We start from the raw sequence: 25,895 nt of genomic DNA, 5'->3' as shown, positions 1-25,895 counted from the left end.
TCATTGTGTCTGGGGCAGAGGAGTATAATGATATCATTCTCATGGTCACTCCTTGGTAGTTTGATTGCATTCTAAGTGTAAAAGATTCAAGGTTTGCCTGGGTGGCTTGGTCGATTAAGTGTCTACCTTCAGCTCAGGTCACAATCCTGAAGTCCTGGGATCAAGCCCCATTTTGAGCTCCCTGTTCAGCAGGGAGCCTGCTTCTCCTTCTCCCTGACCCCTGCTCACTCTCTCTCTCTCTTTCTCTCTCTCTCTCAATCTCAAATAAATAAATAAAAAATCTTTAAAAAAAGATTCAAAATTGTTATGTGTTTAAAAAAATTTATAATCATCTTTGGCCATATCCGTGTTCTTTAACTGAATTAAAGAATTGAAAACCACTATGATGTCTTTGGCTAATATTGACACCACATAGCCCTAAGTTAGTAATTCTGTACAGATTCTTCTGTTATGGTGGTGACATGTACAGTCCACCTTCAGAGGTAGATCTTGTAATCACTTGTCGGTAATACCTGGCAAAATCATTTTAGACTCTCGATGGCGGAGTCCGTCTAGATACAGCTGCATGGCACGATGGGGGCAGGAGCAGCAGTAAGTCAGCCTTAGCCTACAAGTATAGGAGTAAAAGACAGAAAGAAGCTATCAGTTATTGAACACCTACTATGTGCTGAGTTCTATGTTATATGCTGTCTCATTGCTCCTCGGACGGCTGGTGCATGGAGGAATTATTGCCCCCATTTTGCAGATGAGTAAACCAGAAATGTTACACATTCCCAGTGTCACACAGCAATTGAGTGCTCTGGCCTCCAAATCAACCTTCTTTCTATGGCATCAACTCATCGAAACCTGCCTTCCTATCCCCCAGCCCCTAACACAGTTGTCAGTGAAGCTTCTCAGCATGTATAGTAAAAGCCTCACAGCTTCACATACCCTTCTCCAGTGAGAAGGGTGATACCCTTCTAAGCAGTCCAGAAAACTTAGTTCTAGGTGATCATTTCATAGTACAAAGTAAAATGTGTTTTCTTCTTTTTTTTAAAATATGTTCAGCAATTTTTTGGTATCATTGATTATAGATACAGGTTTGTCCTTAGAGTGTCTGAATAATATAAAATGTTGCTTTTTTTTTTTTTTTTACAGAAAGAATATAAGAAAGACCTGGAGTCAAAAATTAAAGGGAAGGGGATGCAAGTTAGCACCGACACCCTTCAAATACAACATGCCAAAAAAGCTGCAGAGATAGCTAGTCAGGTTAGTCGAGTGGATGGTGCAGATGTCTTAAAACCTGTGTTTCAGGGGGTTCCTGGGTGGGTTAGTCATTAAGCCTCTGCCTTTGGCTCAACTAATGATCCCAGAGTCTTGGAGTTGAGTCCCGCATCAGGCTCCCTGCTCAGCAGGAAGCCTGCTTCTTTCTCCCTCTCCCACTCCCCCTGCTTGTGTTCCCTCTCTCGCTGTCTCTCTCTCTCTGTCAAATACATAAATAAAACCCTAAAAAAAACCCTGTACTTGGAACTTCGCAAGTCGTATTAACCTCCCGATTAGTACATGGAGTTCCCCAAAGCTTTGTGACTAGTTTAAAAGTTTGGAATGGAGACCATTCCAAATTAAAAAAAAAAAAAAGAAAATGTTTAGTTTCTGCTTTACTCATTTCCTTTAAAGATATCAAAGAAAACTAGGGGGAAGGCATTTTAATAGAACACACACACAAACACACACCCCCTCTTTCTTATCTTATCCTTGGAATGCAGCAAATTTCACATTCATCTGGGCTACAATAAATGTTTTCATGCTATGCTTTCTTTCTTTTTTTTTTTTAAGATTTTATTTATTTATTTGACAGAGAGAGAGATCACAAGTAGGCAGAGAGGCAGGCAGAGAGAGAGGAGGAAGCAGGCTCCCTGCGGAGCAGAGAGCCCAATGCGGGGCTCGATCCCAGGACCCTGAGATCATGACCTGAGCCGAAGGCAGCGGCTTAATCCACTGAGCCACCCAGGTGCCCCATGCTATGCTTTCTTTAAGGATAGGTCATGTGCCTCTCCATGCATCTGTGTTTCCCACTTTCCGAACAGACCTTGAAAATCACATATTGAGACTCTAGCCTGACAGTGATAACCATTTCTGTATGATTTCGTTGCACGTTCTGAAAATACCCCATTGACCTCATCACCGGAAATTCCTACTGCGTTAGCATTTCGGATTGAAGTGTTCTATATCCTGAATGACCGTGTTCTTTCATCTAATATTTTCCTCTTCATGTAATGCATGTAATGACAGGATATTAATTTAGAAGTTTTGGCTTCGAGGCTATGATGTGATAGAGAACAGATAACAACGTTGTCGGAGCCAGACCATAAATGTGTAGTTTTTTGAAGGCAATACCCCAGAACCAATTCCATACCTCTTGAACTCCTCCAGTAATTTCGAGAATGTACGAGTGTCACTGGAGTTAGAGGGTATTTGGGAAGAGCTGATTTTGTGAGAAACATTTGTGAAGAGAATATTGGGGAGCAGGCTGAGGAGTGCTGCCCACTTACCTCAAGGCTGATTGGGGGGTGTTTCAGTGGGGCTACTCTGAGAGCTGTAATGTAATGTGTTTGCAGTTAGGAGGAGCCGGCTCAGGGCTGACTCCCAGCAGGAAATCTGGAGGACGAGAGGGAGCTGATTAAATGCCCTCCAGTCTGCTGCTGCGTTGGGATCTGCTTATATCCCCAGGGTTAGAGACTGGCCAGGGAATGGAAGGGTCATAACTGGTTTGGAAAAAGGATCTGGAGATGACATAGGAGACTTGAGCAATGGAGGTTTTATTTAGGAATGAGAGAGTTGGGGAGATGCATGCTGAACAGGTCCTTGAAAAACCTCCTTTGACTTGACCCCTCCTTCCATTCTCCTGAAATATAACCATTGTTGCAGATTTGTTGTAGAACCTTCTGGATCTATTTTTATGTGTATATAGATAAACATAACACTTACGTACACATAGACTTAAAAAGTCCTTAAATACCATGTATTTTCTTCCGTACTTGGTTTTCTCACTTAATATTATAGGCCTTTTTCCATATTACTTCATATAGTTCTACCTTATTCTTATAGAAAAATTGTTTCATAACTTGGATGTGAATATGTAACTATTTACCTTTTGATGTCTCATAGGCATTACCACATGTAAATGACATGTAAAATGTAGTAACAGGATCTCAATATTAACACGATAAAACCAGAAGGCTTAATTTTTCCCCAGATCTGCTTTCCTTTTCCACTCCCTTCTTAGCAAATGGCATCAGTGAGATCTCCGAAGTCACTTGGATTCTTCTCATCAACAACTTTTATTGACTCTGCCCCCAAAATGATTTCTAAATCCATCTACTTCTCTCCACCCTAGTCCAAGCTACCTCGTTTGTCATCTGGATCCCTGCAGTGGCTTCCATTATCCCTCTTCATAGCCATTCTTGACCCAACAGCCAGAACCATCCTTGAAGAATTACGTTAAATTATGTTAGTCTCACTACTTAGAACTCTCCAATGGTTTCCAGTTATGTCCAGTATAAATGCCTCACTCCTTGCTCCTGCATTCAGAGCCCCTCTTCTGCCATTCTCATCTCATTCCCCTCTTCCCTTGCCCATTATGACTGTGCTCCAGCCTCACAGACTTGCTGTCTCTGCACAGTGCTGTTTTCTTCTGGAAAGTTCTTTCCCTGGTCTCTGCCCAGTTCTTTCTAGTTATTCATTCCTTAGATGTGACGGTACTTTGTAATGTTGGGATTCCAAGGAACTAGCTACTTGAAACTATCAAACTATTCCTTATATTTCTCTGAAATGCTTCTTATTATTAGGAGGGGGCAATATCCAGTGTTAGTTCAAGGTACTGGCTTGGAGTAAGGGGTTGGGAGTGAGGAATTCGAGGCTGGAGAAAAGGCTTCAAAATCAGCCCGAGAGTTGAAGCCAAAAGAAGGCATCCTTTCCATGGAGAGAACAATGTGGAAAGACTACAAATTATGCATTTCACACTTTTATCTAAGAACAGGCCTCTAAGACACATTCCTTTCATGAAACGTTGGAATGTCATGTCTTTCCTTAAATGGTATAGATTTGTTTTATTCAATGATATGTTGCTTTCAATTTCGGTGTGTAGCTTAGGAATGTCTGCTAGTTCTTGAGAAGCTAGGGGAAAGAAAGGCCTAGGGGAGTCAGCTGTCCTGTGGTTATATATACATCATGATTATAGCTGTGCTGTTATCTTTGCAATCCAAAGGTCTCATTTGTATGTAATCCTAGCCATGTCCCATTTTGCTCAGTTGCTAGGTTCTCGCATCCACTTTAACCAAACTTTGGGACTTTCAAGGCTTAACTTTTCAAGGAAATTAATGTGGTATATATTGTTACATGAATCACTTCCAATAGTTAAACCCTCCAGAACCTATGGAATTGACCATGTGACTTTCTTTAGCCAATAGGAGATTAGCAAACATGACTCAGGCAGAGCCTATAAAACTCTTGTGCACTGAGGCTTGTCTTCTTGGAATATAGGTGCCATCATGTTTTTTTTAAGCCTTCAGAGTTTTAGGGTGTTTTATTATACATTAGTATGTAAATGATGTAACTAGTGTCCTATGTAATCTATTGATGTGCTTGAGGTTGCTTTTAGATTTGCACATTCATGTTGCAAAATTAAATGACATACTTCTACCCTGGGACCTTGGTGGCTGTCTATGATTAGTGCCTCATTTTCTACATACATTGTCCTTCAAATGAGGTGCTTTGTTTGGGGGCCTTAGAGGCTTACTAGAAATTTTTTTTTTAATACACATAGTAATAATGGAATATTATGATTTTGAAGGTTAAATGCTATTATTTAAATTGTATTCAGAAAAGTGAAACTGAGACTCCAAGTCAGTGAAAATAAGCAGAGTTACGAGTAGAAGATAGGAAAAAATATATTTTTCTGAGATTGAGATCTTCGTTTATACCTTTTAAAATATAAGATATCACAAATAAGCAAGCCAACATTTACGCCATTGCAGGGAAACTACAAATCTAGATTATGTCATATCTAGGCTACGTCACCATAATCGGAAATAACTGTTTTAGAAGAAATGTAATTAGATACAGCAATGTTTTTTTTCTTGTAATACAATTTTTCATTGAAGAATCCATACACACTGAAAAGTGTATAATTTAAGTCTACAACCTGCTCGATTTTTTATAATCAGTTTTAAAATGTGACGAGTCTTAGAGACATGTTGTGTCTGGGTAATTGTGACTATTTTGTAAGCAACACATAATTCAATTCAGGCTGCTCAAAATAAGCAGATAATTTATGGTTCTTAGAACTAGACAGTCGAGGAAGCCCTAGGCTGGGCTTGCTCTGGGCCTCAGACAATGTGATTGAGTTTCCATCTCTATCTTCAGTTCTCTGGCAGCCTTTCTTTTGTTCTCAAAGAGGTTCTTAGCAGCTCCTGGGGCTTCTTCTTTCTCCATCCATGTCTAGAAGAAGAGGGAAAGCTTCTTGATAGTTTGTGTGGAAGAAGAATCCTCCTCATCCCTGGGGAAATCTGGAAGGGACAGGGATGGAACTTCACAAATCATACTGTGATTATACCCCATACCCCAAGGGATGGGGTATAATGGTAAATTTATGTGAGCCCAACAGGACCCCTGACTTGGGTCAGCCTCACCCAAGCTGAATGGTCTAGTATGTGGGAGCCGTGAGTTGCCCAGTGGCAAAGCAGGGAGCTAATGGGAGGCGGGGGGAAGAATGGTTGGATTCCAAGGAAGCAACCAGCAATAATTATTCACTGCAGAGCAAAAAGTGACAATTTTGCAAAGACATCCTACTGATACTCATCAAATGAGTTATATGTTAACCAATAACTGATCAATTTTATTATACTGAAATAGAAAAACTTCCTCTTTAGCTAACTGTGTTTCCTTTCTTAATTCTGGTTAGTAGGCAGAAGCCTTCTGATCCCTTGTGAATAAGTCACTCCAAGCCATGTTCCTCCCACAAGTTTTAAAACTCTTCCTAGTTTTGTCGAAATAAGAGTCCAAAGCCATGATCTTGATGTAAAATGCCAGCACAGTTGTTAACAGTTTTCCACATTCTTGTGGAGCCCTCACTGCATGTTTTATTTTCTTCAGAAAGACTATAAGAGAGATCTGGAGACTGAAATAAGAGGGAAGGGCATGCAGGTGGGCCCAGACACTCCTGATATCCAGAGAGCCAAGAAAGCATCGGAAATAGCCAGCCAGGTGAGAAACCCACAAGATACAAAGTTTACAACAGACACGATGAACTGGGTACAGAAAAAGTATAAATGGCATTTTCGTACGTGTAGCCTTGAGATTCAAACACATACATATCAATCAGCATTGCTCTGGAAGGAGAAGCGAAGCTCTGAAGATTATTTTCTGTTCGTTTAGAAAGAATATAAGAAAGATCTGGAAAATGAAATTAAGGGGAAAGGAATGCAAGTGAGCATGGACGTCCTGGACATACTACGAGCCAAGAGAGCATCGGAAATCTACAGCCAGGTTAGTGGAGGGAGTAAAGAGGCTCCGAATGTCGTTTTCTGATTTTCAGTCCTCGTGTGCTTTGTGTGTCTCTAAGACTGGTATTTTTGGAGGGCACTGTATTCAAAGTCACTGCACTCTATTCTAGGAGCTATTGGTCAAACTTGATTAAACTCACTAATGAAAGGGAAATTTGCTGTAAATTCAATTCAATGGCTGTTATTGAATGTCTGAGCTCCCCTGTTTGAGTCCAACAACACTGTGATCCTTTTTATTTTTAGTTTTTGACTCTAGTGCACTCTTGAATCCAGAGCTCACACTAGAGAGAAAAGATTACAGATGAGTTTGTCTATTAACCATCTCATAGTAATAATGAATATTATCCCTAAATAGTCAGCTCCAATGAAGAATGAATAAAACTGTGCAAGATGGAAGGTGAAATTGCACATTAACTAAAAATTAAGAGAAGAACTGTCTTCTTGGTAAAATTTAATTTTCCAAGTGTGACCTGTCACACATCCTCTCAAAAGACTTGTAGAAAAAAAGCTCTAGAAAAGCTGGATATGGATATAACCACAAAAGAATATATCTCATGGAAGAAGTTATCGATAAAATCTGATCCGGGCAAAAAATTCATTAGGGAATATTGTTTTCGCTATAAAATTTACAAGGAAAAGAATGAATCCCAATGGGAAAAAAACAGTAAAGGGGAATGAAAAAATTAAAATGGTGATAGAAAATTGACAAAGGAATTGCATTTAATGAATGGGATTTTTAATGAAAAGGATTTTCAACAAAATCTGACCAAATTTGTGAGAATTCCGATTAAAGCAGAAGCAGAATCTGAACTGGTTCTAAAGGGCCTCTCCAGACGACAGAGTCAAATGTCAAGGGAGTTGTCTGCTTCTCGGCCTCCTCAGATGACACAGCCGTGGGCTGGTCCTGAAATGCAGGTCCATCTGTCCTCAGTGTCTCCTGGTGCCACCTGAACTTGGAGAAGTTGGCTCTAACTATATCAAGTGACTAAAATTATAGATATGAAAATATAGATATGACCCTACAAGTAAAGAGTCATAGGAGTCTGTGGAGAAAAGTTACTGTCTCAGGAATGTCAATCTCATTCATTCATTCATTCATTCATTCAGTAAATACTTTCTGAGCACCCACTTATGTGTAAAATTAGACATGGTTTTGCCGTTGGGGAACGAATCTCATAGTTTAATAATCAGATAATCACACAAATCCAGTATTACCCACCATGATATATGCCGTCATGGTATATGCCACTCCCTCCAGAGGTAAGGGCTTCCCATAGGAAGCGATGCCTGAGTTATCAGCATTCCTGCCTTTAGCTTAACAGTGTGGCTCTGTTTGTGTGGGACAGAAGGACACATCTAACTTCAAGGAATTTTCATTATTTTAGGATACAGTGGGATACTTATGAGATCATAATGATGCTGTGTTGAGTCTCAACACGAACAATAATTACCTTTCCTGACAAGCATGCGTATGCCATAATGATTAACTTCACTGACTTTGGACCCAGAGTGCCTGGGTTGAATCCTGGCTCTGACACTTCTTAGCGAGTGTCTCAGTTTCCCCATCTGTAAGAGGAGATAGTAACACCATCTGCTTGTAGGATCGATTCAGTGAGTTAATGTGTATTTCGAACCATACCTATGACTATATAAACGTGGGTACTCATTGAAGGTATGGATGAGTTGTACCAGAGCTTATAATAATACATTTAGTACACAGAAAATTGAGATTTTTAATCTCAACTACAGAAATACTAGTATCTTTCCATTAAACAAATGTATCTTTTTCAGAAGTAGGAAACAAAGCACAAATCCGGAAGCGTGAAAAATAGTGCATATAGACAGCCATGTTACTCGTAGGAGCTATAGGGCTACTTTGAACAGGGGCTGGGGCTGCTCATGAAAGACTAGGTTTCTTCTGGGTTCTGATCACCAATTCCAATGCATGTACGTGGAGGCTTCCCCACACCAACAAGCAATTCTTGGACATCACCAGGGGACTGGAGAATTCAACTCAATTCTGGCACTGTCTACTAGAAGCTGGCACCAAGTTCTATAGGTTACGGGCTCAGTCCTACAGGATGGTTCCCCTCCCCTTTTCAGATGCCATTTGCAAGCTCAGTTTGTCACGTGTGCTTTTTGGTGAACAGGCTATAGATCACAGGTTCCCAGGACCCTGTACTTGGGGTTCATTTGCTAGAGCAGCTCATGGAACTTACTAGATCAGCAGTTTATTATAAAAGAATATAACTCAGGAACAGCCAGATGGAAGAGATGCATAGGCAAGGTATGAGGAAGGGTCATGGAGCTTCTAAGCTCTCTCTAGTTTCATTCCCCATTTCCCCCAAATCTCGCCATGTTCACCAACCTGAAGCTCTCTGAACCTCTCCTTTTGGGTTTTATGGAAGCTTCATTACATCGGCATGATGATCAATTCTGGGTATTGGTGATTGATTTAGGCTCCAGCTCCTCTCCTCTCCCCAGAGGTTGTGGGTTGGGGACTGAAAGTTCTAACCCTCTAATCACGTGTTTGGTTCCCCTGGCAACCAGTCCCATCCTTAAATGTGGTCCAAAAATCATTTCACTAACATGACTAAAGATATTTTAACCCCTCTCATCACAGGAAATTCTGTGCTAATTAGGAGCTAAATTAGGAGCTCTGTGCCAGAAATAGGGACAAAGACCAAATATGTATTTCTTATCGTAAGTCTCAATATCACAAGTTTCTAATCTTAGGAGTGGCACAGAGGCCAAGGCCTCTGGAGGACTTTGGATGGACTGGGGTGGGAACTGTTTCCTGAGAAGAGGCAGCCTGTTTCTCTGGACTTTTTGCTTACTGTTTGCTTATTCCTTTTATTTCTGCTGTCCCATCAACAATGCTTTGGATCATAAGATATAATTTATGAGGATATGAGCCATGTGGAAAAGTAGAGTTAGAAGCAGCATTATTTTCTGTCTATCTCTCATACATGAACATCACACACAGTCTCAGATTCATAGTAAATGTTTATATTTTTAGAAAAAGTATAAAGACGAAGCAGAGAAGATGCTTTCTAGCTACAGTTCTGTGTTAGACACTCCTGAAATTCAGAGAATCAAGATAACTCAACAAAACATTAGTGCGGTGAGTAACAATTACTGCTTCTCAGTGGGCACCCTGAAATTTTGTTTCCAGAAGGAGGGCATTTTCCCTCATTGTCTGATTGTTGCGTTGTTTGAATTTTCTATCAAGGGTATTATCTTTCCTTCGTTAAAATAACAAGAGTACTGTTAACCAAAATTCAGTCAAGTCAACTTAAAGATCTGATTGGTTTTATTCAATAATTCATGAATCAAGCAGTATCCCCTTTAACAGATTTGAGAATGATCAGTAGATGATGTACAGATTGTAAAGCTTTGATAGGCAGAAACCAGCAGGACAAGGACGTTATTAGCAAGAGAGAAAATAGGATTGCTTCAGACAAGGTCACCTTCCCTTAGGGAAAAAGGTGGGGGTCTATCATGCAGATTACCTCTCTAGTGCTGTAGAGGAAATTCCAGACTGATTGGTTTAAAATTCCACTCTTGGGAGAAGCTGAAACTGCAATTACATTAGGTATTAAGTCTTGATGGGTCTTAACATGAGTGACTCCATTTTGGGCCTGTTGTTTCCCTTTAATAGTACCAAATGTTCTTGTATGGTACAATTTATCATGATTGTTTTAGAATTACAAATTCAAATTTTCTTCTGTGGTACAAGCAAGAGTTCTCTTTAACTGAAATTTAAAATTTTACTCACAGAAGAGGTCTTTTTTTAAAAAAAAATTTATTTATTTATTTGACAGACAGAGATCACAAGTAGGCAGGGAGGCAGGCAGAGAGAGAGAGAGAGAGAGAGAGAGAGAGGAGGAAGCAGGCTCCTTGCGGAGCAGAGAGCCTGATATGGGACTCGATCCCAGGACCCTGAGATCATGACTAGAGCCGAAAGCAGAGGCTTAACCCACTGAGCCACCCAGGCGCCTTACTCATGGAAGAGGTCTTAATCTTCCACACAGATTTTACTCTGGAGATGAGAATAATCCTATAAAATGACTTCCTTCCTGATCACTGATTTGCCATAATGTATTTAGGAATATACTAGTTTTTAACCAACTCCTAAACTTTTATATTTTTTACTTTGAGGAATAAGAGTTGTATCAGCAATCATTAATTAAGGGACGAGTCTATGTTTGATGGATATACAAACCTGAATTCTAAAATTATAAAAATTGACCATACAGCCAATATTTATATGTAGAACTAGCTCATTAGTCGTTTAGTAGTTAAGTAAAGGTCCCATCAAAATATAAATTCTATGAGGTTGGAGGACTTTCGGAATATTTCTACTTTGTAATAAATTGGCAAACTCAAAACCTCCAGGTGTGCTAGTCAGGTACAGTTAGGGCCTTCAAAGCAAGTACGCAAAGAAAGGGAAGAGTCTGGCTGGAAGGGATGATCGGGAGGAAAGCTGTTTCCACTCATCTCCTGTGATTCCATGTGTTATAGATTTTTTTCTTTGGGGGAAAACATCTCTGAGGCCATACTCTCCCAACCCCCATTAGGGCTTACTGAATTACCAAATCTTAACAGAGGGAATAGTTTTGTCCTCATCTGCCTTTCTGATATTTGCTCTACTATTCGGTAAAACATTTTGTTTCTTTGTTTTGCTTTGTCTTAGAAAGGCCTGGATTGTTTGGTAGGAGTGGAGAGCCATGTGGGAAGGTTAACGAATAAGTAGAAGAGACAGAAATCGACTGAATAAACTTTTGATGTTGATGATGAAGCCACTATTTTCTGTGAAGAGAATGAGGGCATTTTGTGTTTGGAGAATAGTGCTTGCTTAAAATTTCATGCCATTTTTGAATTAAATGAAACTGCTTAGTAAGCTTTTCTAATATACGCTTTGCTTTTTCTCAAACGCACATATGATATATGTTTATATTTGAAGAAGGAAACTCTAGTTTGCCAACTTTTTTTTTAAGATTTTATTTATTTATTTGACAAACAGAGATCACAAGTAGGCAGAGAGGTAGGCGGCGGGGGGTGGGGTGGGGTGGGGGAAGCAGGCTCCCCGCTGAGCAGAGAGCCCAATGAGGGGCTTGATCCCAGGACCCTAAGACCATGACCTGAGCCGAAGGCAGAGGCTTTAACCCACTGAGCCACCCAGGTGCCCCAAGTTTGCCAACTTCTATTCTTAGACCACATAATCTGAGCCATGTCAGTTACCACACATGAGGTATAGGGGGTTACCTGTAGGATGCTGTGGAATGGGAGACCCAAATTGGACATTTATTCTCATAATGGATTATTTAATTGATTGATGTAACCTCGTTACTCATAAACAGAAGCTGTATTCGCATTACCTGAGAACCTAAGAAATTGTCTTTCTTTAATAAGAATCTGATCTAGGACCTGAATTCCAATAAGCTTCTAGTTATTCTTTCTTTCTCTTATAATAAAGGTATTTTATAAGAAAGAAATAGGAGCCGGCACAGCAGTAAAAGATACTCCAGAGACTGAACGAGTGAAGAAAAATCAGCAGAATATTAGTTCAGTAAGTGCTTTACAACATTAATTATCCTTTCCAAAAGCAAACATAAGCTAGATAAATGTTTTTAGTTCTTTGCTAAACTGACTGCTTTTTCTTTTAGTCTTCACTTTGTTAAAATGCTATTTCATCAAATATCAAAGGTCTCACTTTCAGAAGGAAAACTGTAGCCTTGTTCCCCTTGAACCTAAAGCAGTGTTTCATCTTGATCTATCATAGTGCACGAGAGATAGATCACTTTAATAGTCCAGTAATGAAATCTAGGATTAGATTTCATCTTTTGAACAGAATTTTAACTGCATTAAATTTTTCAGAGGAAAGATAAATTTCAGTACCTCTCCACAACTTGGAGGAAAGAAATTTTACCCTACAGAACGATTAAAGGCCCTTAGTACATTTATTTGGTGGCTTAAGAGAAGGTTTCAGAGGCCCCGTTTGCGTTCTACTTCTTCCAGCTTTCAGCAAAGCAAAACGTGCACCTTTGCTATAATCTGTAAAATAACTTACCCTCCAACTCTCTTTGAGCTTGAGGGGGAGTGGGAGGTGCTTACTATTATGGGTGAAAACTTTTTCATTCGGTATTTGACATTTACGATGGAAACTTGCATTCCTTACCAACAGGAATTCTTCCATGGGTATGTAGTATATTTAATTTCATTCATTCATTCTTTCTTTCTTTCTTTTCTTTTTAAATTTTTTTTAGCATTTTGTAGCCACAAAGTATTTTTATTCTATTTTATTTTAGAGAAGGAAAGAAAGAAACTTAAGCAGGTTCCTTGCCCCATGAAGAGCCCCACATGAGGCTCCATCTCACAACACTTAGATCATGACCGGAGCCAAAATCAAGAGTCGGATGCTTAACTGACTAAGCCACCCAGGCACCACATATATTTAGTTTCTTGTTGAGGAAGTCTTAAAGGGTCTTTCCTGAAACCCCCTTCTCCTTTCTCTTCACCTTCCCTCTTGAAGGCAGAGCCTTTAAGTAATTCAAGTAGAACAGCCCGAGTTAGACATCTCTGTCAGGATAGTTACGTGGCATTCTAGAAGATGAGTGCACATGGGCTTTTGTGGAGAAAGAGTAGGAAAGGCAAGGTAATGCTGTTATAAAGCACACTTCCAAAAAATCTGCAGAATACTAGTGCAGTAAAATTTCTGTAGCATGAATGTAGCTTTGTTAGCTTTCTCCTGAAGAAAGCATGAGGAGTAGGATCTTCCAGGGAGGGTGTTCAAATGTGTTCTGATCCACTGTGGCAAGAGTCTTGTGTCCGGCAATGCTGGGGTCCGCTGGGGAAGTTAGTTTGGCAGAAAAGAATACAATGTTTGTTTCCTTCACTTCCAAATGATAATATTTGAAATGTACCCATCAGTGTACTGAAATACAATGTTATAAATGTTCTGTAGTACGCAATTCCATCGCCTATAGGAAGATGACTGTGCCATTTTGATTAGTTTAAAGTCGTATGAAAAACACAAATGTTCATCTTTAATCACGTTTAGCTTCTCACCCGAGGAAGATCACGCAAAGTGGTATGGTAGATCATTTCTTTTTCCAGCGTTCTGCTGCCTCTGCTAGCAAACAATAAATGCATAGTTCTGTATCTCTATGAGGTTGGGGCCATAAACTTCTGCTTAGTATTCAAATGGAAAGTTGCCCTTTCAACATTAGCCAGATCTGTCAAACCAAGATATGATTCTCTAACATTTAAAGATCTCGACATTTTCCACCTCCCCTGTACAAGCGTTTCAGCTATTAGCTTTTCCCGTTAAGAACTATTTTTGAATCTTTATTTAGAGGTGGTCTTTCACAGTGTATTCTCGATTTAACTGTTTTGGATCTGGACTCACATTGCCATTGTTACTCATATTAAACCTAAGGCTCCTAGGACATAGACATGTAGGTTATCGTTTCTTTGCCACTGTCAGCATGGATTTCAGCCTGAATCATTTAAACATTACTGAGTGATTTCTTTCTTTCTTTTTAATGATTTTATTTATTTATTTGATAGAGATCACAAGTAGGCAAAGAGGAAGGCAGAGAGAAAGCGGGGGCGGGGGCGGGGGGTGCAGGAAGCAGGTTCCCTGCTGAGCAGCGAACCCTGATGCAGGGCTTGATCCCAGGATATGACCTGAGCCAAAGGCAGAGGCTTTAACCCACTGAGCCACCCAGGCACCCCTACCGAGTGATTTCTGAAACCTGGTTTGTGTAGATTTAAGTCTTTGCTAAATTTCTACATGGGCCTCTTCATTTTTGCCTGCGTTTGCTACATATAAATATTTATGTGTGTCCTTTTTCTTGAATCTAATCTTCCATGAATCTTAGACTTATTAAAATACCACTTGATACAATGGTATTACTAATCATTTCATAAGTTTAAAGAGCTGTTTCCCGTCTCATGCATAACTGTGTGCTGACATTACCATTTTTGTCTGGTTGATCTTCCTCTAAGTAGATTTGAAGGAAGAGCTTTTGAATAAAGTGGGTGCCAGGATATAGGCTGGATTTGTAGAACATGATTCTGTGGGTAGAAGAGACATCCCGACTTTCTGCCACCGGCCCTTCAGTACAAATCAGGGGCCTTGGCCTCTGCTTTTTTGTACATTTCCCCCCACCTTCCACTTTCTCTTCTTTTGTTCTGGCCACTTTATTTTTTTCCTTATTCCAGAATATTTGCATGCTCTCACCTAAATAAGCAGTCTTCCCAAGACTCTGCAGCAAACGCAGTTTGGCTTTTGTCTTTAAATCCATGATACATTTAAATTCACACATTAGTGAGTAGAAACTGCTTTTTGGCTAGAAACTTATAAGTTATTATATTCCTTAGGAGGCTTTCCAAAGTTTTTTGTGTATCTGCCTAATGATAAAATTTATTTTCATAAGCAACATTTGCTAATTTTAATGAAATAATTCCTAGGGTGATGGCTAGGTGAATAGATATGAGTTCATTGGCACGTTTGGATAAAAAAAAGCATTATCCCATAAAATAAAATAAAAATTTCTGTTCCCACTGAAGGAAAATTACTGTTGGGAGTTTAAAAATTCAGCTGTGTAATAGTTACGAATGCAGGAGTCTTACCTATCTTTTAAGTCTTGCATTGAAAAAAACCCACAATGTTTTTGTCTGTTTGTTTTGTTTTTAATAATTTACCACCTTATTTCTTAAATACATAATGCAGGTAAAATACAAAGAAGAGATGCATCAGGCAACGGCCATTTCCGATCCTCCGGAGCTAAAGAGAGCTAAAGAAAACCAGAAGAACATCAGCAATGTGTGATCATATTTCTTTGAGTACCGTTTCCTATTTCATTGAATGGTAGTAGGCAGGGAGGGCGTGCACTTGTACAAGCAAAGCCCCAGGACAATGCACACTGTTGCAGGAGGCCCAGTTGCTAAAAGATGGAGCTAAGATACCCCCCGTCTTTAGACTGGGCTGGCATGGCCCCTCCTGTGTGCATTTATGCATCAAAGGACATGTTACTTGAATGCCTGCTCTGTTCTTGTTCTGGGGAAATTCAAAGCTGAGTGTGACTTCTCCAGGCCTCTAGGAGAAACAGACATGGGAATAAACACCCACTGTGCATGAAGAGCTATCACAATAGTTAATATTTACTGACTGTTTGCTATGCTTGTGGAGTGCATTACACGTGGTGTCTCATGTAATGATAAATAATGATTCCTTTTGCGAAGTGCTGTGGAAATGCAGAGGAGGAAGGCAATGTTCGTGATAGAGAGGGGAAGACCCTCAGGGGAAGAGTGACATTTGAGTTAGATCTTGAAGGGTTAATAAAAGTTGGGGTGGATTTTGTGAGGAAGCTCCTTCCTGGCCAAGCAGAACGCATCTGTACGTGTCCTACATGCTGGTCAAGAAGGGGAAGGTTTAGTGTGATGAGTGTATGGGGTAGAAGGTGGCAGGGACTACTGGTGCAGAGAGAAGTAATTTGGGCCCTAAGGAGGCGAGTTGGGAGTCCTGGTGTTTCCCGAAGTGCCCTTCACTTGTAACTGACAGGTGCTCCTCCCACGAGCAGGTCTTGGCTTAGGGATTATAATGTCTTTTTTTTTTTTTTTAAGATTTTATTTATTTATTTGACAGACAGAGATTACAAGTAGGCAGAGAGGCAGGCAGAGAGTGAGTGGGGAAGCAGGCTCCCTGCTGAGCAGAGAGCCTGATGCGGGGCTCGATCCCAGGACCCCGAGATCATGACCTGAGCCGAAGGCAGGGGCTTTAACCTACTGGGCCACCCAGGTGCCCCCGGGATTATAATGTCTTCATGTGTCCCTTTTTCTAAAAGAAAGGGTAGTAGTTTTCAATGTGTCAGAGAAACCTAACACCCCGTTAAAATAACTTTATTTGCAAATAGTAGTGAGTTAATTTAATGAAAGACTAATATTGGTGATCATAGCATGCCTGAGAGCCAGCCTGGCATACGGCAAGGGCTGCGCACGTGGTAGAAAACTGGCACCATACCGGAGTCGCAGGAGAAACGGGGACCCTGGTCTGCTGGCTGGATCCCAGCTCCAGCCTTTACTCGCTATATACCTTTTACAAACCCCCAACTCTCCCAGCCTCAACTTCCTTATCTATGAAGCCGGGACCAGGGTATTACGTGAGATGGTGCCTGGAGAGCACTTAGCCTGTTTGTGAATGAATGAATGAAAACAAGACGTGAGGCATCCCCACTATCAGATTTCCATCCCCAGACTTACATCCACTGCCAAGTGACTACAACAGTTTCTCCACATCCGTCATGCCGGTCAGCAGCATTTCCCCCCTCTGCGCTCTACCCGGAGCGCAATCTTTCCTTGCATCCCGGCCATCAGCAGAGCTGACGCTGGACCTTTTCTCACTTTAACTGAGACGATTCATTATCCCAGATACGGAATCTGCCTAAATTCTCAACCACATCTCCTGGCACAAAGAAAGGCGCCCACCGAGGAAAGCAGTCCCCCAGAAGAGGCCTGACCCTTTGTCCTTTATTTCCCGGCTGATCAAACTTCTCTTCACTGTCACGTTCGTGGCTGAGGGGTGCAGCTCAAGTCCATTTTTATCTGCAGGCCCCGCAGGTCCTGTGATGTCTCGCAAGAAAAAAAAAAAAAAATTCCCTTCCACTAAATTTAAATTCCAGAAAATCATTAAGACTGTCCCTGTGGAGTTCCTCATAATAGGATTTTCACCTTCAGTTTTACTTTTTGCCTGTCAAAAATTCATTTGACGGACATGCTGTTCCGTTTCTTTGTGCTGGATGCTCATTTATTTCCCAGGGGTGTCGTGGGATTGCTGGAAAACTGACCACAAATGTCAGGGTCTGATCCTCCCAGCCAAGAAAGAGCACGTCCTAGGCAGTAGGTCAGGCAGATTTCCATAATGCCAGTCCGAGCTCAGGCCTGCCATTGTGGGCACTTGGTAGAGAAGGGAAACGTTGAGGTTTGGGGTGTGTTTCCATAGCGACAGTCTGTCACAGAGGTACAAGTGTGGGACGGGGACAGCCCTCCTCGCTGATGACAAGAATATACACTTTTTATTGTTAAATATAAAATGGTAGTTTGATAGTGTTGCTTTAGTGCTATGAAGAAATGAATTCACAGAGGGGTAATTTCGTATGACCAATAATGGCCAAACTCAAACCACCAATACATAAGACAATTTCAAAGAAGCACCACCAAAATGTGGAATTCAAAACATTCGGACAAGAAGGAGCTAGGAGTCTGGGATGAGTGTGTGAGAGATGTCTGTTAGGAATGCCTATTTCACTTTACAATCCTAATGAAGATTTTAACTAACTTAACGCCCTGTAGCCATGGGGCATTCCTTTTCGTCTGTTCTGGATGGTGGGTGCACACCTCCTTTGCCTAACTCCACGGGGTCTTGGACCTTGTCCCACAGCTCCAGTACAAACAGCAATGCCCCAAGGCCACGCCGGTGAGCGTCACGCCGGAGATGGAGAGGGTGAGGAGAAACCAGGAGGAGCTGAGTACGGCAAGTGGTTCTGTGTTCTCTATTGTCAAGTGTGATACATTTTTCTCCTCTACAGTGCTCTCTGAAAACCTCAAGTCCTTCACGGGGCTGGATGCCCCTTTTCATGGTCATGTGCTTGAGGGCATGAACTTTGGTTCTTTCCTGTGATCCCGGAAGTGTAGGACTGTCTTGCTATGATTTAGCCATGCTTGTTTAGTCAAGAAATCTTCAGTAAGCATCCCAATCTGTAATCTGTTGTACACAAAGATGGGCAAGAGCTAGTTCCTGTCCTCATGGACTTCATAGTTGAGTAGGTAAATCTCTAGTTTCAGGGAAGGATCTGGAGAGAAGTGGATGTGTTGTCAATCTGAGAAAAAAACAAAACAAAACTTGTTGGAATAGAGCAAAAAGAAGACCCGGCTGGGCTGGGATTCAAAGGCATGATGTCAGAGCTGGGAACCTCTAAATAAAATGAAAAACATTAATCATCAGTAATCCATTGCTAATAAATCAGTGAGGGTTAACAGGAGATACCTCTAACGGGCTCCTGTGTGAACTGCTTTATGTGAACCCGTGAGGTTGGCACAAGTTATTTCTCTGGTTTGTCGGTGCCGAAAACTGAGTCTTGGGGAGGTCAGAGGACATGCCAGGGACCCATAGTTTGAAGGACAGATCTGGGATTTGAACCCAGGCGTCCCTCAATTCAGAAATCCCTTTCAAAGTACCCCCTACTAGGTATTTTTCCCATTTGGGGGACCCTTTCATGGAAATTTTTTTTTTTAAGATTTTATTTGTTTATTTGACAGACAGAGATCACAAGTAGGCAGAGAGAGAGGAGGAAGCAGGCTCCCCGCTGAGCAGAGAGCCCGATGCGGGGCTTGATCCCAGGACCCTGAGATCATGACCCGAGCTGAAGGCAGAGGCTTAACCCAGTGAGCCACCCAGGTGCCCCCCTTTCATGGAAATTTTACCAAAATAAACAATAGCCTTCTTCTTCCCCAAAAGGGAATTTTGAAAGACTTTAAAATTTGAGTGTGAGTTCTTCCAGGTAGAGGAGAAAATCAGGCTGAACACTGCTTTATTTGTATAATACTCTTAGAATGTGGTAGGAACAAGAGGTCTTCAGCTTCTTTTGAAAACCTCAGGTTAGAAGGAGAGTAAATGGCCTTACCCAGGCTGCTCGGCTACCTCACTGTGGTTCTCTTGCAATGACTTCATTCCTGTGTCTCCCTTATGTTTCCATGGCTTTCAGTTAACGAAATTGGCAGTGAGCTTTGGTATTCAACAGCAAAGTATTTATGGAAAAATCAGAAGAAAATCAGGATCCAGGTGTAGATATGAACTGAAGGGTGGGCGCTTAACTACAGTGGGGGAAGACGTGTACAGAAAGGGTCAATTTTGAGGATCCTCCTCTGTGGTGTGCGGGGGAGACCATTGTTCCATCTGTTGAAACTCTCGCTTATCCTCTTGCAGGTGAAATACAAAGGAGAAACTAAACAGGCAACAGCCATTTCTGATCCACCAGAGCTGAAGAGAGTTAAAGAAAATCAGAAGAACATCAGCAATGTGTGACTTAGTCGCTTTCTTTCTCATGATAGCAAACGTGTTATGGACATGTTGTCGAAGGGATCACGTTGATAGCATTTTCATAACCTTGAGTTGGCTGTTCTGCTCTCTGTTGCCTACGAGTTTACTTGAAAGGTTGTAGGGTCTGCGGTGGGGTGGGCACAGCCAGGCATTCCGTCCTCTAGATTTCCCAGTGACCACAAGTACGATTTTGGTCCATCGATGACTGTGTGTCCCTCTCATCTTGTCTGCATGCTTACAGCTGCTGTGGTTCCCCAAAGGGATGCGGCAGTGGCTTCTAGCATCTTGGCCCTTCAGATAAGCTTTCCCACTGCTTTTCCTACTAGTATGTGTTCTTGTTCACTAGCCTGTCCAGTCCCATCGCCCACTCCCAGCTACTGTCGCTTTATTTTTGGACAGCGTCTTGGGGGAAATTATAAAGTGTGCATGCCTGAAGAGATCACAAGGGACGGGCCCCATGAGAGCTGTCAGTTTTTACTCAGGCACCAATCCCTGACGTGTTCTTAACCCCCTTCTGTGTTTTTTTTTTTTTTAATTTTTAAAATTTTTTAATAAACATATAATGTATTATTAGTCCCAGGGGTACAGGTCTGTGAATCGCCAGGTTTACACACTTCACAGCACTCACCATAGCACATACCCTCCCCAATGTCCATAATCCCACCACCCTCTCCCAACCCTCCCACCCCCGGCAACCCTCAGTTTGTTTTGTGAGATTAAGAGTCTCTTATGGTTTGTCTCCCTCCCTTCCTATCCCCAAAACCCCCCACACTGCATCTCCACTTTCTCATATCAGGGAGATCATATGATAGTTGTCTTTCTCCGATTGTCTTATTTCACTAAGCATGATACCCTCTAGTTCCATCCACGTCGTCGCAAATGGAAAGATTTCATTTCTTTTGATGGCTGCATAGTATTCCATTGTGTATATATACCACATCTTCTTTATCCATTCATCTGTTGATGGACATCTAGGTTCTTTCCATAGTTTGGCTATTGTGGCCATTGCTGCTATAAACATTCGGGTACACGTGTCCCTTTGGATCACTACATTTGTATCTTTAGGGTAAATACCCAGTAATGCAATTGCTGGATCATAGGGTAGCTCTATTTTCAACTTTTTGAGGAACCTCCATGCTGTTTTCCAGAGTGTTTACCCTTCTGTTTATGTAATCCACGGGTGTAGGTCACTGAGAGGATCTTTTTTCGAAGTCGTTAAGGTCATTAACATATAGGTTGTGTTCTCTGGAAGAGGAAATCTGGAAATCTGTTAGGTTCAAAGAAATCTTTTCTTCTTCAAACCTTTAAAGTCTTACGAGCTTATAAAACAAAGGCAGCTCACTGTTGGGCACTTCTCCTCACAACTGTGTTTTGGAGAAGTAGATGCTCATCTTTTCCCGACCTATGTAAAATCACGGTTTACATAACTCCATTAGTCTCAGAAAGGAACACGTTACTGAGAAGGAAAAATGGAGCCGTGGGAAGCACGCCGACCTGTTTACGGGTAACGTGGGTCCCTAGTTAGGCATCTTTTCCAAAGTTCTGCTGCATGCAGTTAATTACTGAAAACTCTAATAGTGAATAGGTAGGAACACCTTTAAGGAATATTCATGAAGACATTTCTTCTCCTCTTTCTTTGTGATATAGTGCTTCTGACAGCATGCTCATATATTTGAGTGACTTCATTCCCAGGGATTCATGCTATGGGAGGAATGAAAATAGATTGATTGAAGATGCAAGCATTTTAAATACGGTTTTTAAATACAGCATTTTAAATAAAATGCCCTCTAGATGGCATTCTCCTTTCTTCATAGTTCTCTTTCTTGGCTAGCTCCTTAAGATGGCTACTGTGAGAGGCTTATTTAGTCGAATTGATTCACAGTCCTCTTATTTTTTATTCTCTGAAATGGCAGGTTCATTATAAAGGTCAACTGGGAAGAGCTACAGCTTTAAGCGTAACTCCTGAAATGGAAAGAGTGAAGAAGAACCAAGAAAATATCAGTTCGGCAAGTGGTTTTATCTGTTTTGGTCTGTTACAAAGGATGCGTCCGTTATTATTTACTTGCAGTCCTGTTTGTCTTTTTTTTTTTCTTTTGTGAAAATAAAAAGTATTTTCAAGCAACATTTGTGATGCACGCAGTAAGTACATGTGTTATTTCCAATGACTTCCATTGCAAAACTTGACGTTATCCCGCAACCCTTCATTGCTCTTTCCAGATGTGACCAATGGTTACCTTCAAAGCTTAGTTCAAAGCTTAGTTTTAGACTCGATCATGCTCATTTAAACAGTGATTCAGGTTATGTTGGCCAGTGTCTTTGAAAGTGGTGACGTCTTTGATGCGTAAGTTACGGGAGTGTCACTTTGCAGATGTATTCCATTGGCTGTGGATTGTTAAAAGTTCTCAGCAAAACAAAATCAGGAATGACTCATTACACCAGAGTAAGGACGTAGAGGAAAAAAAATCTTTCAATGCATTGAATATAGAATTCAGTTACTCCTTAAAGTCCTTATTGGAACAGGATGCTTTCTCTTAGTAAGTATTGGGGCTTTTGATCCGAATTGCACACGGGTGCCCAAGTCCTCAGTGATTGCTATTCTAATGGCATGCAGAAACAGCTTCATAAACAGCAGTGTTCTGCCTGCTGGCTGTCAAGAAGAGCTTGCTTATGCCTGGGAATCAGCATTTAGGTTTCACAGTTTATGGCTCTCCAGTGGCATTTCTGCCCAGAGATGCTGACTGTATTTGACATAAATTACCTTTAAGCTGTGGCTGCTTAGAAGGAAATTCGATTTTGATACTCCTTGTTTTTCTTATCCTTTACGGTGGGAAAAAGAAGAAAAGGAAATAGACGGATGCTTGGGTTTGGTATACATTCAAGAGTGTTGTGCTAGAAAATGGGGAAATCCTAGAAACAGGACAACACATTTAGGTTTCATTTGGTTTGGGTTTTTCCTGTTTAACGGGAGTGTGATAAGCACTTTTCCTGACTACATTGTTAGTGGGTATTGGTCATTCACACACCATTCTTGGTTCATAGAGAGACTTAGGTTGTCTTCGCTGTAGCTTTTCAAGGTGAATTTTGAGAGTAAAATTTTAGATTGTTACCCTAGAATGACAGGTAATTCACTGAACAACTTCCCTGGGAAAGAATTGGAAATATGTTATATGTGTTTCACTCATTTGGAAAGTCTGAAAAGTTATGTAATGTTTTCTCTTAAAATTGTCTTATTGTTAAGTATATTCTACTATTTACTTTGCAGGTAAAATATACCCAGGATCAAAAACAGATGAAAGGTAGACCAAGTCTGATTTTAGATACACCTGGTCTGAGATATGTCAAAGAAGCACAAAATCATATTTCAATGGTAGGGTACAACCAGCTCCTTCTTCTCATGACTAAAACATACTAAGGAATGGCCCCACCCAGTGTACTGACGGCGTCGTTCACCATTAATCTGGATAACTAACAAAGCATGAATGCAAAGCAGAATGTGGATGGGCCCATCCATTTGAGGGGACTTTCTAATCACACTGAAATGTAATGGACATCTTTAGTCCTAATAAAGTAATTTTTCTCAGTGATATTTTGGGTGTGTTTTTATTTCTAACATGACTACTATAAATGCATTTTATGAGAAACATTTGTTTGGACTTTTTTTCAAGTAATTTTACGACAGAGCTTGGTATGTTTACATGTTGCAAAGAATATAAAAAATGTGTATGTTTTTTAAAGCAGTTTCATGAGGTACAGTTTACACGCAATAAAGTTTATTCATTAAAGTGTACAATTCAGTGGTCTATAGTAAAAATTACAGGTCCAATTTCAGAACATGAATAAAGTGTATGTTTTGAAGTGTATATATCCATTTTTGCAATAATATACAAAAATTATATATATCATTATTTTTGACTCTCAATCTAATTTTAAATAATACTGTTTTCTTGGATAATTGTATGGAAATAACATGTCATTTTAATACCTGTTAAAGGTTCAAAGGTAGAAAATTAATTTGTACCTAAGTTAGTACATTTTAGGAAATCACCAGGATTAAAAAATAGATATATCTTTTAAGCCTTCTCACTGATATACCGTACTGGTTTATATATAAATTTAAAAGAGCTGCTAACCATAATGATGGAAAACATTGTGAAAATATCAGCAGTTGATTCCTGATGCGAGGAAGCTGACATTTTGGACACTATTTTCGGAGTAATTGGAAAAGATACATATATATATGGGAAACAATCTAGAGGCAGCTGACTCTCGATGCAGTTGGTTCTTGATACGTAAATGTGGAGAATGATCTAGATGCAGCTGCCATAGCAACATTTTGTGAGGTATGTAACAATCAGGAAATTTCAGTTTGAGTTCATGCTGTTTTCCTTTTTTTTCAGGTAAAGTATCATGAAGACTTTGAAAAGACAAAGGGAAGGGGCTTTACTCCTGTTGTAGATGACCCCGTGACGGAGCGAGTAAGGAAGAACACTCAAGTGGTCAGCGATGCGGCTTACAAAGGTGTCCATCCTCACATCGTGGAGATGGACAGGAGACCTGGGATCATTGTTGGTAAGCTGTCGGTCCTTCTCAGCGGGTCCATACAGTCCAAAAGATTGTCCTTGGCCTAGCTTTTGAATCAAACTACTTATTCACTAGACGACTCCTCAAGTGTTTGATGTGGTGCCCATCTAAACACAAACCATGGGCTAAGTGTTATTGTTGGTGCCATGTTGAATGGGATCCATGGTACTTGCCAGGTTATCAGTGCCAATCCGTTCTGCGAAGGAAGTGTATTGGACCTTCTCTGTCTTTAATAACTTTCTGGCCTTAAGACTGTATTTATATTTAAGCTCAAATACAAGACATGAGTGATAACAATGGTTGAACAATTATTTTGTTTTCCTTTCGCCTTTGTGCTTGGTCAGTGTGTTATGCTGCAGACGTCGTCTACGTGGGGGACAGAAATAACAGAAAAAAGTCCCATTTTGGTCCTTTACCACAAATAAAAGTGCCAGAGAGATTCTGATAGTATTCCATTATATGAATATAGCTTATTTTTTTTTAAATATTATCTCTGAATGGGGATAATTGGGAGCTGTCTACAAATGTCATAAATCTGAGATGAAGGAAGTTCCTCTCCTCACTGTTCTTCTCGTCCGTCTGGGGACATCTTAGGAATGTAGTCTTGAATGGTGGCTGAGATAGCAGTGACCACCCCAGGGTATAAGGAAGGGCTAGAAAGACAGTTATTGACTTTTCAATACCTATCAATGGCCCATACTTCCAAATAGCTGTTGTCTGGATTTTCATAGCTAGTCCAGTCCTAAAGCTCAGGTAAAATTTTTGGGAACTATTCCACACGCTCGTCAGTACTCTGAGTGTTAGGTTAGCTTCTTCTTCACAGAGAAAAGCTTATTTTTTTGGAACTAGTGAAAGGCCATTTAGATGGGGGCTGGTCGAAGGAAGTGTATATCTGACTGGATACTGTCTTAACGTAAAGCAACAATACTGAGATCAGGGCACTAAGTTCCTTGAATGATTTAGTGAGTCTGCAAGTCCTTCTCACAGAGGGATTCCACACACATTCGCACACTACTGACAGTTCTTCCACATCTTCCAAAGGTGATTGTGTAGAAGGATCACCGTAATTTGGATGGATGGGTTGAGGTGTTTTCATTGAAAGTAACATGGTGTTAATTTCATTGCCTTGGTTTTATATCTCACATGGGATGGTGAGAACAGAGGCTCCAATTTGTCCCTTAAGGGTGGAGAGAGACGCTGAGAGTCTGCACAGCTTACACCGAGGTCCTCTGCCCTAGACCAGGGCCAGGAGTGATGGTGAAATTCTTTTTTTTTTTTAAAGATTTTATTTATTTGATCTATATAGAGAGATCACAAGTAGATAGAGAGGCAAGCAGAGAGAGAGGGGGAAGCAGGCTCCCTGCTGAGCAGAGAGCCCGATGCGGGGCTTGATCCCAGGACCCTGAGATCACGACCCGAGCCGAAGGCAGAGGCTTAACCCACTGAACCATCCAGGCACCCCAATGATGGTGAAATTCTTGTTAGAAACTGGGAGACTGACTAGTCTTCAAGCTCTCAGAATTCATTACTCACTATCTTTGAGATAGAAATCATTATTTGTTTTTTATTTTTTAAATTTCAACATATATGTCTTTAAATTATTCCCTTACTGGAAGTCACTTTACTTCTTCTTACTGGGGGAGACTGTTTTCCGTTGAGGACTTTCT

The 25,895-nt window shown here is 40.7% G+C and overlaps 2 protein-coding genes across 2 annotated transcripts in view; both read left to right on the top strand.

Moving 5' to 3' along the window:
- Nucleotides 1-23,190, top strand: part of LOC123946206 (nebulette-like) — a 142,960-nt gene extending 119,770 nt beyond the window's left edge. The window contains exons 17-26 of the mRNA XM_046011515.1: nucleotides 1,138-1,248; nucleotides 6,133-6,243; nucleotides 6,415-6,525; nucleotides 9,562-9,666; nucleotides 12,022-12,114; nucleotides 15,283-15,375; nucleotides 17,989-18,081; nucleotides 19,534-19,626; nucleotides 21,561-21,653; nucleotides 22,910-23,190. Coding sequence (XP_045867471.1) covers nucleotides 1,138-1,248; nucleotides 6,133-6,243; nucleotides 6,415-6,525; nucleotides 9,562-9,666; nucleotides 12,022-12,114; nucleotides 15,283-15,375; nucleotides 17,989-18,081; nucleotides 19,534-19,626; nucleotides 21,561-21,653; nucleotides 22,910-23,059 — 1,053 coding nt within the window. The 3' untranslated portion in view covers nucleotides 23,060-23,190. The remainder of the gene's footprint in view (nucleotides 1-1,137; nucleotides 1,249-6,132; nucleotides 6,244-6,414; nucleotides 6,526-9,561; nucleotides 9,667-12,021; nucleotides 12,115-15,282; nucleotides 15,376-17,988; nucleotides 18,082-19,533; nucleotides 19,627-21,560; nucleotides 21,654-22,909) is intronic.
- The window catches only part of NEBL (nebulette), a 362,472-nt gene that overhangs the window by 305,838 nt on the left and 30,739 nt on the right, over nucleotides 1-25,895 (top strand). The window contains exon 5 of the mRNA XM_046011516.1: nucleotides 24,045-24,216. Within this exon, the coding sequence (XP_045867472.1) occupies nucleotides 24,045-24,216 (172 nt within the window). The remainder of the gene's footprint in view (nucleotides 1-24,044; nucleotides 24,217-25,895) is intronic.

The sequence above is a fragment of the Meles meles genome, chromosome 7 (genome assembly GCF_922984935.1).
Source record: "Meles meles chromosome 7, mMelMel3.1 paternal haplotype, whole genome shotgun sequence".
In the NCBI taxonomy this organism is placed as follows: Eukaryota; Metazoa; Chordata; class Mammalia; order Carnivora; family Mustelidae; genus Meles; species Meles meles.
This window is presented reverse-complemented; position numbering and strand designations above follow the sequence as displayed.